General features: G+C 47.5%; 2 protein-coding genes across 5 annotated transcripts in view; one reads left to right on the top strand and one right to left on the bottom strand.

The window, feature by feature from the left end:
* Window positions 1–2,966: 2,966 nt before the first annotated feature.
* LOC146438011 (uncharacterized) lies at window positions 2,967–11,972 on the bottom strand. The gene is made up of 3 exons (XM_085059863.1): window positions 11,834–11,972; window positions 10,293–10,970; window positions 2,967–10,086 (listed from the first exon to the last, which is right to left on the bottom strand). Exons 1-3 carry the CDS (start codon window positions 11,970–11,972, stop codon window positions 9,428–9,430), a joined length of 1,476 nt encoding a protein of 491 aa, XP_084915989.1. The 3' UTR covers window positions 2,967–9,427.
* Window positions 10,393–13,866, top strand: part of NR3C2 (nuclear receptor subfamily 3 group C member 2) — a 189,919-nt gene continuing 186,445 nt past the window's right edge. The window contains exon 1 of one of the 4 annotated variants that reach the window (XM_085058213.1): window positions 10,393–10,540. Coding sequence is in view for 1 of the 4 variants with exons in the window: in XM_085058216.1 (XP_084914342.1) it covers window positions 12,910–12,973 (64 nt within the window). In the remaining 3 variants the exon portion in view is untranslated. Of the gene's footprint in view, window positions 10,541–12,032; window positions 12,162–12,894; window positions 12,974–13,866 lie in introns of those variants that run through there. The other 3 variants (XM_085058215.1, XM_085058214.1, XM_085058216.1) reach the window with 3 other exon arrangements.

Raw genomic sequence — 13,866 nt, 5'->3', positions numbered from 1 at the left:
GGAATCTTATTCTGTGATTCTCCTTTATTTATCTCTCCACTTCAAAATATGAAGCCACATACAAAGGGTTAGGATACGAGCATCTTCTTAAGGATATTTAATCTTGCTTCCATGATATGGATCTCACTTTGTTTTATTAAAGTAATCTGCCACATTCTGTTGAAACTGCCTCCCAAAAAACAAATACTTTCTCTAAAGAGGGAACATGGATGAAAGGTAATAATCAAAGTATTAAAAATTAGTATCCAGCATTGTATTTATACACATATACTAAACCTTTACTAATCATCGAATGATGTGCATTAAAAAAAGCTAAAATCAGCAGCAGAAAAGCAAAATTCTAATAATTTACAAAATAACTACTTTTTCTATTGCTAATCTATGCCATGGCATGCCAAGTCACTACCATGCCTGTTAGAACACTGAATCCAAACAAAAAAATTTTGTTTATCTAAAACACATACCCTGCATTGGATTTTCTGTCCCCATATTTATCTCCACATATTTTGTTGCATGTCTGCATGGTATTACATAGATATATAATGAATTCAGTAAAGTAAGAACCTAGATATGTCTGCATGTGTATCTTCTGCTTAGCTATGTATGTGCAGCTGTGTGGTTACTGATCAGACATATAACTCACAGAAAAATTAGAGTCCACATATTTCTGTCCACATATGCCCACAGGATCCCAGGGGTGGGATTTTGTGAGGTTTCTCTTTCTTGAAAACTGAAGCTCTCAACAAGCCATTGCTTATCACCTATCTCAGCTTCAGTACATAGAGCTGTGGGAGAACCCAGGTGATTTCTGCATAGTTCTTTGGCTTCTTCTGGGGAACTTGGGGCTTTATCTCAAGAAACAGCATGCATTACCCAGCCTCAGGTCAGCCATTCCATCTGTGTTAATTGTTGGCTTAAAACCATTTCCCTGCTTACATCATAAATGTTAGCAGTCTTTCCAACTTTTTTTTCCTTCTTGCTTTTAAAAGAATATCCTTACAACAAAGATAAAAAACTTTGCATATGCACAGTGCATGAAAAAGAGCAATGTAGAGACCGTTAATCTTCCTCCAGAAACCAGGTGAGGGACCAAAATGTGGTTCCTCATGAGTTAATATAGCCTGTAAAATAAACTGATATGCATTTCTGTAATGTATGTAATCCAACTTGTTTTACTTGCTTTTAGAGTGGCTACAGTCCAGATGTGCATAAAGTGTATTTATATATTTATATATGTATTAGCACACGGCTGTTTCACTGGACCGTATTATTAAAGACAAGGCAGAAAACCACAGAGAATACCTGCCAAGCTCTGCAACAGGGTAAGATTTGCAGCCTCTCAGGGCTGAGACGCTCACATGAGGGGACATTCCCAAAGAAGTTGCAAACACATCATCAGTCAAACATTCTCCTAAGCAGAAATCCCCTGCACCGCTCAGGAAATCCTGCCAGCCTGCAACAAAACACCCAGAGCCACCAGCAACTGAAAAGCTGAGTGAAACCACTTCATGCCATGCCAGAGAAGCTCGTAACCCATGGTACTTGGGGAAGGGCTAAAAGCTCTGTAGCCCCTTCCTGGGGCTCTGGCTTTTGGCTGGACCACTTCAGCTGACAGAATTTATCAGCCACACTACTGAGGGTGAGAGTGAGACACCCTGAAATGCATCATCCCCAAATCAGAACTGAGGATCAACAACATAAATGTCCATAGGCTGCTAAGAAATCAGTGCTCACAGTGAATGCAAATGGGTTTACACTGATATTAAGAGAAAAATCCAGAGAAATAGTGCCTCCTAATCCTCTAGGCCACCCATTTGTCTGGTCACTGCCTGTCTCCATAATGCACCCCGAAACCCAGAGGAGTGGGATTGACATTACAGTTTCCAGTCTAACTGAAACCCCATCAGTCTGCTCAGTACCACAATCCAAAAATGTCCCTTTGTTTTTTCATCATCCTAATAAGGTGCAGCTTTCTTGTTTCAAGATGTGGCAGTGCCCTGAAAGCAGAAGGCCCCAATGGCATTGATGGACAGGCTTCCTTGCTCTGTGAGGATGTGTTGTTGCTTGACAGTAACTTCTTTGATGCATTTGACTGCCTTTATCAATGCCTTATCAATGCTTTCCCTGTGGTGAGCAGCATTTTGAAGAGTGCTCATTTCTGTCTGCAAGCATTAGCTGTGGTAAAAATCTCCTGGTTTTTTTTCTATGGAAAACCCATCAAAAAAAAGATACCCCTTCACCTGATCCAGAAGGCTACATCAGAACATCACTAACTTTAAATCCAACAAGTAAAACTTGCAAGGATGCACATCAATATCTGCAATCATATTTAATATTATGTTCTAGCAAGCCCTGAAGTAACATCATTATGTGGCTACTGCTGCACTGAACAAGAAGCAAGCATTGAACACACTTGAAGGCAGAGGCTGTCATTTATAGATGTGGTTTGGATAAGACTTGTAACATGCAAGTCCGAGTCTCCCTCTTTCTTCAGCTACTACAGAGATGCAGGGAACTGGGGAAGCAGAGGCAAAGGAGGATGGACTGGTCTTGATGAACTCTTATCTGCTGCCTCCAACTAAGGATTCTTTGAACTGTTCTCCCTACTGATCCATAACGAGAGTGGAGTGCCATGTCTTATTCTTTACCAAGGCTACTGGGACGTAATGTTGGAGAGCTTCAACTCAAAAGCTGGCTGTGAAGGCACCTTATAAGAAACACTTTTCTCACTTCATGTGAGCCATATAAAGCTGCCTTCCCACCTGAGAATGGATGTTTCTTTGCCAATTCTGAACCACCTTCACGGAAATAAACTCTTAGGGCAAAAGTTGTGAATATTGCCCCTCTCTTACAACCCCTAAGGTGATACTCAAAAACTGCTGCCAGTTTCTTCCCACCTCTGAAGCTGCACCTCTGAAGCTGCAGACTCAGACTGAGCTAGCAGGAAATTATCAAAGGGATGCTTCAAATCTTGGTACTTCCCCAAGTATTGCTACTCACCTTAGTGTATACCACTCCACACAGACCCAAATAGAAAGAGAAAATGACAGGCTTTTGTTAGTGTGCTTCAAATGTTTATTGTCTTCCTCATTCTGCCTTTGCAGCTTAAATCATACTCAGCTTATAATGTCATTACTGGTATGAAAACCATCCTGCCAAGTGTTTCATGCACTCTATAAAGGTCATAGATGCCCATTACTTTACACCACATTTCCTTTTTGGTCTTAATTGCCCAAATACTTTCTGCATTTTATATACATGCTTTCTGGGCTATGTGACACCAAATAACCCTTCACTGCCTGTCAAAAGGAAATGCATTCTTCATGTCGCCCTAAGTATTAGAATTTCTTCTATCAGTCTGGATTACCTGCAACTCCTCCCTTCCACTCTTCAATTTACAGATTATTCTAGATGGAGAATTTTTTAACTTGGTATCTATTTTCATGCATAAGGCAGGAGGTTGCATCATCTCTTTCATGAACTATTCCAGTAATCTCTGGATTAATAAATTTCTTGCCCATGTCAATTTGTCTCTTTGATTAGTCTTCTTTTTTATTGTAATCATAACTGGCATGGGGAAGTACCTTAGGCTGTTTTGACCAATTATACCTTCAATCCTTGAAATCATCTTTCTGGCATGTCTGATTAAAATGGATCAATTAAAAGGGACATTTTGCTATTCCTTGACATGAGCTCCTCACTTTTGGTCCCATCTCATATTTTAGTTCCCAAGAGTTACAGCACCATTATAAGATTTTTTTTTCCTGTAATCAAACTGTGATAATTCTTTTTATAATGGTGCAATTATCTCCTCTCATCTGGTTTCACCTTAGCTAGCTCAGTGAGTCATAGACCTTTACATCTACTGCATCTACGCCTACTGACGATCAACAAGGAGCGACAGTCCCTGGAACTCATTTGCTCTCCGCAATGGATTTACAAGGAAGCACTTGCTTAGGCACCCTTCAATGGAAGCTCTGAAATAAAAATGTGCAGAGTGTACTGCCTACTTTGTGTATTCATTTTTAATGATTCTAGTAAAAACAGGTCTAATTCTTTCTCTCCTGACAATGTAAATCATGTTACAATCACTATTGTTGCGATTATGTAAAAGTAGTACAAATAATGCAAATTCAGCTCAGCACCCCTAGTTCTTAACTGTCCTGTGCTTCCTTTCAGTACTCTTAGGCACTCATACAAAAAAGAATAATGGTTAGGACTTGAAAAGTCCTGCAGGACTAGCATCACAGTGACAGGCATCTTCTGCCTAGAGCAGGACTAAAGTAACCAGATTAAAAGGATCAGTACCTGCTTTTACATTTAGAAGTAGTTATGTCTTCCATGCAGCTGTTGAACCCAAAAGATTTCTGATAGGCTCATGTTTTCAATTTTAAGTCATGCATAGAGGACATAAATGAACCATGCCAGGAGAAATTCTTGTTTGCTAAACCCTCTATGAGTCCTGCCCTGGACCAGCTTTGACTCTTACACAAGATTTCCTTTGAGTCCTGGATGATTTTCCTTTAGAAATCTTGAGAGTGGTACATAAGTTCTACTCCATGACTGCCTAGCCAGGGCTGAGAATGGAATGCAAAATTAATAAATAAATAACTTATAAAATTACTTTCATTTGGCCTCTTATGTGCTTGCTTTATGTGTATTATATGAAAGAATGATTTTTTTTTCTGAATTACTCATGAAAAACAGAGTTCAAAGTGGTGAGTGCATGAACAGCATGCCCAGAAGCCAAAATGCAAATGTGCATGTACAAGAACCCATGCCAGAAATTCTTGCACATTTATGGAATGTGACTCTTCTGACCAGGTTCGAGCTGGCAAGGTAACATCAATCTTTAGCAGCTGGTGCTAATCCATACGGTAACAGCCTCAACAATGTGGGTTTCCAAATTAATTTCAATACTGAATCCATTCAAACAGAGCACAGCACATTTTCCTTCCCCAGACAACAACCAAAAGTGTTTTAACTCTACGCCACTCATGCTCAGGCAGCATTCTTGGGAAGGCCACAGCTGAAAAGGAAACCTGGACCTGCAGTGGAAGGCAGTGAACTGTGATTTGGGAAGAACTGAGCTTTGTACTTTGTGGCCTTCTTAGTGGCCTGAAATAAATCCTGCAATCTCTTTATTCCTCCACTCCCAGCTATAAAATGGTGATAATGCTGCTCTTCTTTCCCGAGCTCAGAAGAAATAGGTCTGTGTGGTCCTTGGATGCTGCAGGTGCCAGGATTGCACAAGGCATGGATAGAGACAGCAGCCTTTTTGGAAACCAAGCTGAGTGACTCTCACTTCAACCAGAAGAGAAGGAACCATAGCCAGGCAACAGGGTTGGTGAGGATATCTCCTCTCACCTGTGAATCACTCAGTGTATTTGCATGTTTGGGGTCATTAGGGACAAAAGCTTCCAATGTGTCAAAACTTCTGCCACCCCTGGCTTGTGGGCCAAGTATGGTGAGTACAGTGGGAAAATGACAGAATACATGACTTTTCATTACCAGACATTTAATCTAGGCAAGACAAATTCTGGTGTAACCTTGATCTTCAAAGCCAGGACACATTCTCAGAACACTAACTTATGGTTCCTTGTGATTTGGGGCTTTCTTAACCAAGTCTGGGCAAATCAATGTGCATCTGACAAGGACTAACTCTCCATGTTGTGCAAGATCAGCTGTCCAGCATGGGCCCAGGGGACACAGTGAATGAGCTTCTTGAGCAGGATCATAGCCTACACAGGAAACAAGCATTTAATATATGAACAAAATCAACAAAATACATCTATTTAGGAAAGCAGTGCAACTTCCACCAAAATCAATAGGGTTTTTTTTTCCTTTTCTGTCTTGCACAGGCTTCTTGCTCATTCTCTTAACTCAGATTCACAGCCTTGCTCTCTTCAGTCTCTTCTTCACTGTATGCTTTGGGGAGAGTCCAGCTGAAATCTCTCTTCTCAAGGAAACATAGATTTTTAAAAATTTAGCAAACAAAGGTCTTTCAAGCCTCAATGTGAATATGATCGTGCAGGTTAATACCAAACCATCTTTCATTGCATAATATCTGAGAGCAGGCAATTTTAGGATTATAGAGGAATCTGGAAAATTACATAAGAATTCTCCTTTTGCTGTAGGAGCTTTAAGGCTGCACCTTCACTCAATCAGGAAGATAATTTCCTCTATGCAGCAAGTTTCAAATTCTGCTTATGACCTTGGTGTCATGACAATTTTGGTACTAACTTATTCCACACTTAAATTATTGCTACTAGAACTGTGAATAATCATCAAAATTAACTAGCCTATAGACTGATTAAATAATTTCCTCCAATTTGCATTTGATATGTTTATTAAGTGCTGGAGGGTGCTATTTGCTCTTTTTACTGCTGTTAAACACTATGTCTGGGTTTTTGGCATAGGTGCAGTACTATTATGGTTACTACAAAATTTTTATCAGATTACGGCATGGGTAACCATTTGATACTGTAAAAATGCCAGTAGGTAGTAGATAAATATTAAGATACAATTAGCTGCCACTACCTTTTATTGCTTGGAATTCATTAATATCAAGATAAGGCCTCATTCTGTGGCAATGACAATTTTTTTTACAAATTGAATTTTCTTACAAGTAATAGAGTAAGTAGTTAACAAGAGAGAAGCTGACTATAAACAATGTGGGGCAATATTAAAGCTACAGAAAATACAAAGTAGTGCCCATGTGTTAGTCCTTATGCTTTGTTTGTCCTGCCACTGTCTACAAGACCTATTATGCACAACAAGCAATTCCTTGTGAGATGTTTTTATTTTGAAGCAGATGAAACTATCAGTGCTAATAGTCAATAAAAACTGTGATATGAGATGTATTGGAAATACATGTTTTTAAATGTGTGTCTTGGCCCTTTACACAAGCAAGTGGTTGCTAATGCCAATGTGCATTAGAAATGAAATTGTACTATACTTAGATGCGGTTCAACCACAGTTACAACAGGGCCATTAAAGAGCATTAAAAAAAGGGGGGAAAAGGTAGGAAAGAAAAAATACAGGTTAAAAGGGAACACATTCTGTTGCTCAGCTAGAGGATTTATCTATAATTAGAAAACAAAATTGTTCACAATTAGACTAAATAGATAAAATATTGATATGTCAGAGAACACAAGAATACCATATAGAAAACATGCAATTGGTCTTGTAAAGAATTCTAAAGACTTTAGGTATGGCTTGGGAAATTAGCTTTAACACAATTAACTGGCAAGTTAGAGAAGACTGTGTATTCTTCTCTTGGAGGACTCACACCTGTTGGTCAGGGAAAGTAAACGCTCACCTCTCATGCCCAATGCTTTTCCAGTGTCTTCCCAAAATGCAACTACTTCTGACCAGCTGTAAATCTCAAATAATCAAACCCATAAGAACCAAACGGCACAAAAATTAAACCTACGGTGAGTAAAGTTGGGTAAAGGAATAATACGTGTGACCATGTGATTGCCTGCATTCCTGGGCTGGAGCTGGAGAGAAGTGGGAAATGCCCAGCTGCCTTAGTTGGAACCGACTCAAAACTTCATCCGCTTTGGTTCAGTTCTCAAAATAGGGCACATGACCTCTAAGTAAGACAGTACAGTAGGCTGCTTTTACACTACATTGCTGCTCCTGCAGCCTCTAATACCAATTCACTCGTTTCTCCAAGCATGGAAGGAGGCACAATTTGACACTTGCCGAGTTCCAGCGTTATCTTGTTTTGTAATGCATTATCCATAGCAAATTTGCCCCTATCTTTAGGAACAGAGATGACATCTGCTACAGAGTGCCTTACACTTGTCTGTCTGCTGCTTTCAGTGTCATATGTCTGACACGAGTTAACCTCTTATAAAATCTAATAGGAGGGAAGAGAATTGCTCATTGGAGGTGTCCGCGCTGCTCCTCTTGACCTACTTGGAAAACTATGACTCGACTCTTTGCGGCTTCCCCCATCGCAACACAGCTGCAGAAGGCAGTAAAACAGGACCACTTTTAACCGAATCTGAAATGTGCTATATATACATTTGTATGCCTTTGAACAACGTTATTTCCAAACCTTGCAAAGCCCTTTCGTTACTTTATCAAGCCCACTACAGATCACTTTTTTTTTTCCAATGGAATTGGCATAATGAGAAGAGATAGCCTTTTCTCGTCACAGATAAAGATCCAAATTGCATTTTATAATCTGACAATTACATAGTTTGATTTTTTAAAATAAAACAGATAAACTCCCCTCCCCGTTCAAGATGAGGTCGTATTTGTTAGTGACAGCTGTTAAAATGCTGCTAAAAATAGATATAGTGTCAACCACGAAAAAGCTAAGTGCTCCTGTGAACCACAAGCAGAAAACAAATACGGTTCCTACTGAATTTGTGGAAAATCTGTGAGCATCTTGCATATACCGCAAAAGGTGCTTTATTCTTCCAGCAGCCATCTCTGTCTGTATCACAGGGGAAAGGGAGGGGATCAAATGTTTGCTACTAAGGCAGTGGGTTGGTATAATTCCTCAATTTTATTTTCTCTCTCCGTTTTGTTCTTAAAAAATAAAACAAAATAGATGATGCAACACAAAGACCAAGGCTACGTTCAAGCATTTCAGATGCCTTTTTCATTTACAACTTTGCCCTGAAAAAGAAAATCAGGAAGAGTAAAACACAAAAAAAGTTAAACCAAAGAGCCAAATATGCAGTAATTTTAAATTAATAAAAAATAGTTGTTCTAGCTACGCCAGTTATTGGGAGAGCAGACAATGTGCTTGGGTGCTTTTTGCACGGCTGTGATTTGCCAGGTTCCTTACAGAGTTGCATGGAACTTTCCTCTGCCTTGGAATTGCAGCCTCCAGCCCATCCACGGTAGTTCTGTTCGATTAATAAATGAGCTGTATTGCAAACCAGATGTATGACACAAAATGAGTAAAAAGAGAGAGAACAGAATTGTTCACATTCGATGTTATAATACATCTCAGTAGGTTCCTCCTTTTTAGCTACATTATGGCTAAAAATAGAGCACGAGTGTAGGCACAGTGAAATATGATTTGCTTCCAATAATACAGTAAACTAATTGTGAAATTAAGCTATTGAATGTGCCGTTATCTCCGAGTCTGGCCTCACCAGCACTTTCTGCTTCCCTGTTTAACATTTATCAAGTTACCCACAAACTTTGACGGATGCAAACAACAGCTGATAAAATATCACCTTTTCCAAGGCCCCGATCCTGCAGACTTTGGCACAGGTAAAATTCCCGGCAAGCAGCCCTTTCCCACGTTTTAAAGACTTGCATCGAGGTTATTAAAACAGGGCCGTTTCCCCTTCCTCCAATGCCTAATTTTCTCCTTAAGATGTTATAATGAAGAGACATTTAATGCCCTGAACTCAAACACAATCAGTTCTAAAAGACCTTAGCCAGAAGTGAAATATTAATTCAAAACCAGCATCGCTGTTAGCACCGATTTTTCCGTTAATGTCTGGAATCGGGGCGGGTTTGCCCCACCGCAGCCCCGCGAGTGCGGCGCTGATGCTCCCGCTCCCAGCCGCATCCCGGGACCCAAGGGCACGCCGGGGGGCAGCGGGGACCGGCTCCCCCCGCCCGGCAGCGGCGGGGAGGGGGGATGGAAGGCGCAGGCCCGGCGGGGGGGCGCAGCCTCCTCCCGCAATCCCGTCCAGGGGCGCTCCGCTCCCCGCAGCCCGCCCGGGGGCCGAGCGGGGCGGTCGGAGAGGGGAGGGGAGGGCTGTTCTGCCGCCGCCAGGGCCGGGAGAGACGCTCCGCCTGGGGAAGGGCACGGGGAGACACTCCTCCTCCCCCGCCGCCCGCCCTCCTTCCCTTCCTCCGGCGGCTCCGCGAACCAGGAACCGCGGCGGCGGCGGCGGCGGGCTCCGTGCGTGAGAAACCCCGCGGCGCCGGGAGCCGCCGGGAGCCGCCGGGGCGGGCGGCGCGGGAGGGGGCGGCGGGGGCGCCGCGGCTGCCGGGCGCTGCGAGGGGCGGGCGGCACCGGAGGGGGCGGGGGGGGAGGAAAAAGTTTACACCCTCGCCACTCTCCTCCCTCCTCTTCCTTGGTGGCGCAGATGGGAGTTTTACCTGGAATGACATAAGTTTAATTTTTTTTTTCGGGTTTGTTTTTTGATTTTTTTTTTTTGGAGGGTGTCTCTCTCCCTCCCTCTCCGCCCCCTCTTCTCTTCCCCCCCACCCCCAAAATCCCCCTTCCTCCCCCACCGGTGCTGGATCCACCCCCCGTTCCCCTCCGCCGGCGGGCGAGGGTGTGACCCGCGGGAACACCCACCCACCTAGGCGTCCATGGTGGGAGCTGTCCGCCGAGCCGAGCCGAGCCGCGGGCACCCCGCCGCCTGCCGCCGCAGCTCCCTCCCGCCGCCCGGCCGCGCTCCCGGTGCTTCCTCCGCGTACTTTTTTCTCTTTTTTTTTTTTTTTTTTTTTTTTTTTACCCTGGGTGGCGGTGCGGGCTCCCGGATGGTTCCCTGCCAGTAGCCGGGGGCCGCGCCTCCTCCCCCCGCCGCGCCACCATGTCGTAGGGGAGGTGAGTGAGTGCAGCGCGGAGCTTTGCGCGGGGCGAACAGCGGCGCGGGGGGCAGCGGGGCGGGTGTCCGACACACCGGCCGGCGTATCCAGGTCACGGCTAGTCCCGTCCCCATCCGTGAAAACTTCGCGGGAAGGACACGTCCATTGCTCGCCAGCGCCCGCGGGGAAGCGCGGCGGCGGTGGCGGCTGCTCCTCCGCGGGTCGTGCCGCGGGCGCTGGGAGCCGCCGCCTCGGCCCGTGAGTGTGGGTCGATATTTGGCAGAATAGGAAAACGAGGGGGGCACGTGACACCCAAAATCCTGGGGATGTTGGCGCTTTCGCCGTGACTCTGGAATACAAACCCGCAGCACACGCGGGGTCCCTGCGGACGCGCACGGGCGATTGCGGGAGAAGGTGCGCGATGCCCGGCGCTGCCGCTGCCCGGCGGGCTCAGCCCCCCGCCCCGCTCCCCGGGGCACCGCTGTCACCCTGCGGGGCCGCGGAGCTGTCCCCGCCGGGCCGTGGGCGCACCTGGGGGCCGGGAGCGGGGCTCTCATGGGCCGCTGACCGGGGGCTGGGGCGGTATTGAGGGAGCGAGTTGGGAGCGCATCGCCTGAAAGTTTGCTCGGCAGCTTTCTTTTTTTTTTTGCTTGTCTGGGAAAAGGGTATTCCTGCAGCCGGGACGCAGGCACCCAGGGGGACGCTGGGGAGTGGGGGGTGGCAGCAACACCGGGGCCAGGGGTCGTTCCGGCGGCTCCTCTGGCTGCCCCTGGGTGGGGGGAGGCAGCGGGCGGGGCGCCCGGCGGGATGCGCGGCTGCCGCGGAGCGGAGCCAGCCCGGCGGGGAGCGGAGGACGAGTCCTTGAACCCTACTGCGCTCCGCCGCCGTCGCTCCTCCGCTCCTTCTTCTTATACTTTTATTTTTTCGTTTTTCTTTTTTCTTTTTTTCCCCCCCTCCTCTTAATTACTTTTATTATTTTTTAATTTTTCTAATTAAATCGCCGCTGCATCGGCACGGTGCGCATACATGCGCCGCTGACAGGCGGAAACCCCGGGCCGGCGGAGAGGCGATGCCCGGCCCTGCCGCCGGCGCGGCGCGGGCACCGGGCGGGGGCGGCCGCGCCCCGCGCACCTCACCTGTGCGCCGTGGGCCCGGGGCTGCCGCGCCGCCGGCCGCGCTCGGGGAGCCCCCGGGGCAGCGGGGGGGACCCGGCGGGCGGGCGGGCGGAGCGCGGGGGCCGCGCGGTCCCTGCGGCTTTAAGGAGATGCGTTTCCCAGGCTGTGTCGCAGCAACTTTGTATCAGTCATGTCGCCCTGCGGGTGACTGACGGCGCGGCGCAGCCAATGGCGCGCCGGCCTGGCCCCGGCCGCGCGGCGCTCCGCGGCGCTCCCGCCAATGGCGGCGGGCGGCGGGCGGGACGTAAACTTGAACTTTATGTGGGCATGTGACATGTTTTTAAAGGACTTGGCACCTTTTCCCGTCCCCTCCCGGGTGCCGCTCCGTGTCACCGGGCGGCGCGGCGCGCCTCGGGCGGGCAGGCGGGGGAGGCGGGGGAGCCGCGCCGCCCGCCCTGCCGCTCCGCGCCGTCCCGCGCTCCGCTGCGCGCCGCGGGGGCTCGGGGACGCGCCCCGCCGCAACAGGTACCGCGGCCGCGCCGGGGGGCACCGCTCCGCTCCCCGAGCCGCGGCGACAGGGCGGCCGGCGGGGTGTGGCGAGAGCCGGGGGGGCTCGGCTGCGGGGCCCTGACCCTCCCCGCCGCGAAGGGTGCTGAGCGGCGATTGCGCGGGGAAAAGCGCTTTTGCGCTTCGCTCGGGGAGCGGGCGGCCGGGGGGACTGGCGGGGCGGGCTCGGCCGAAAGCGGGTTTGGGCTCTCGGATCCCCCCTCCCCCGCGGACTCCTGGAGGGAGCGAGCTCTCGGGCACCGCTGGGCTCCCCCACGCGTGACAGCCTGAACTGCACCTGCGGGAAGGCGGAACGCTGGCGGGGTAGGGTGCAAAGCGGTGGCCGCTCCCCGGGAGCAGCGGTGATGCTCCTCATAGCGTAGGGTAAATAGGGGAATCAGCGTGCGCGCTGCCCGCGTGGGTGGTTAACACGCGGGGCCGGGGGGATCAGCCCCCGCCGCGGGAACCCGCGCCCGGCTCCGCTCGGCTCCGTGGGCAGCCGTGCCGGGACAGCGGCGGTGCCGGGGCTCCCCGCGCCGCTCCGCTGTCGTGGGGAAAGAGGGGGGAAAACCCCAGCCGAGCGATGAAACTCTGGTCCCCTGGGCTGTCCTCTGTCAGCGGGGTGGCTGGCAGGCAGTGAAAGTTCAAGAAAATTTCGTTTACAAGCACCGAGAATTAAGAAGTGGGTGGCTGCTTGAGCCACCGGTTTATTTATTTCTTTTTTTTAATGAAACTGGGTTTACTTCAGATTTTCCCGTATCTAGGTGACCTTTTGGTTGCAGGGATACCAGGTACCATTTAATTTTTTTATTTGGCTGTTGCTGTGAGACTGGTTTCATGCCTGATTGATCGGAGACTTGTGCTGCGGAGGGCTGTGTTTGTTGATATGTTTGGGGTGAAATGCATAACTCTCAGTGTCTCAGTAGTTCTTGGGGGAGGGAGTCTGGAGAAGCTGCTGTGCTCACAGTGTATCTTCCTTTGTAAAGTATCAGAGATGATCTTGGTTCCGATAGGTAACACTGCTGAGCTTTACTTGTGGATGTTCGTGGATGTTTTAGCCCACAGTCTGATTTGTTTAGTGAAAGTTAGTCAAAAGGCATGTCTGTGCAGTAGGTGAAGTGTGGATTCTGTGGATAAACATGCTAGTCAAGTTGTAATAAGTTCTGCTGAAAAGAACAAAACCAAATCCTAATGTTACTGGTAACCCCAGAGATGATTAATTTGGTTCTGGTATCCACTGAGGCGCTTGGAGGTGATAGAATGCTGCTGCATTCTCCCGAGTTTATACCTGTCATTTTTAACACAACTTGTATCAGGCCACAAATAATCTCTGCTGATTTTTGATCCTCTCAGATATCTTTACCAGCCTTTGCAAGTGCAGGATCAGGGTATTTTCTAATTTCTTTTGCTTTGTATGACCCAGATTTTTATTCACTAAAGTTTTAGAGTATCCTTGCCTATTGATTTTATAGGAAACTTGAATTTTATTGCTGTGGGAGAAGTCGCTACAAAGCTCAAACACTGGTGTTATGTTAGGCCTGTAAAAGAGATTTCCTGGTATGCAGTGGTTCTGCTGGTGTTTCTGAGTGTTAAAATTAACTTACATCCTAATTTTAAGCCTTAACTAAGTTTCCTGGTTTTCAGAAATGCGGGTCACTCACAGCTGCAATTGATTTCTCCAGGA

The sequence above is a fragment of the Lichenostomus cassidix genome, chromosome 4 (genome assembly GCF_008360975.1).
Source record: "Lichenostomus cassidix isolate B80296 chromosome 4, HeHo_3.0, whole genome shotgun sequence".
Taxonomy (NCBI): domain Eukaryota; kingdom Metazoa; phylum Chordata; class Aves; order Passeriformes; family Meliphagidae; genus Lichenostomus; species Lichenostomus cassidix.
The sequence above is the reverse complement of the archived record's forward strand: the minus strand, read 5'-3'. Positions and strand labels throughout refer to the sequence as shown.

Bases quoted from the DNA above. Each gene is read 5' to 3' on its own strand.
- LOC146438011 (XM_085059863.1), bottom strand. From the start codon at position 11,972: ATGTCACATGCCCACATAAAGTTCAAGTTTACGTCCCGCCCGCCGCCC. The intron at 10,971-11,833 runs GCGACATGACTG...CGGGGGGCTGAG, and splicing joins CGCCGTCAGTCACCCGCAGG to CCCGCCGGGCAGCGGCAGCG. The intron at 10,087-10,292 runs GTGGGTGGGTGT...ATGTCATTCCAG, and splicing joins CTCCCACCATGGACGCCTAG to GTAAAACTCCCATCTGCGCC.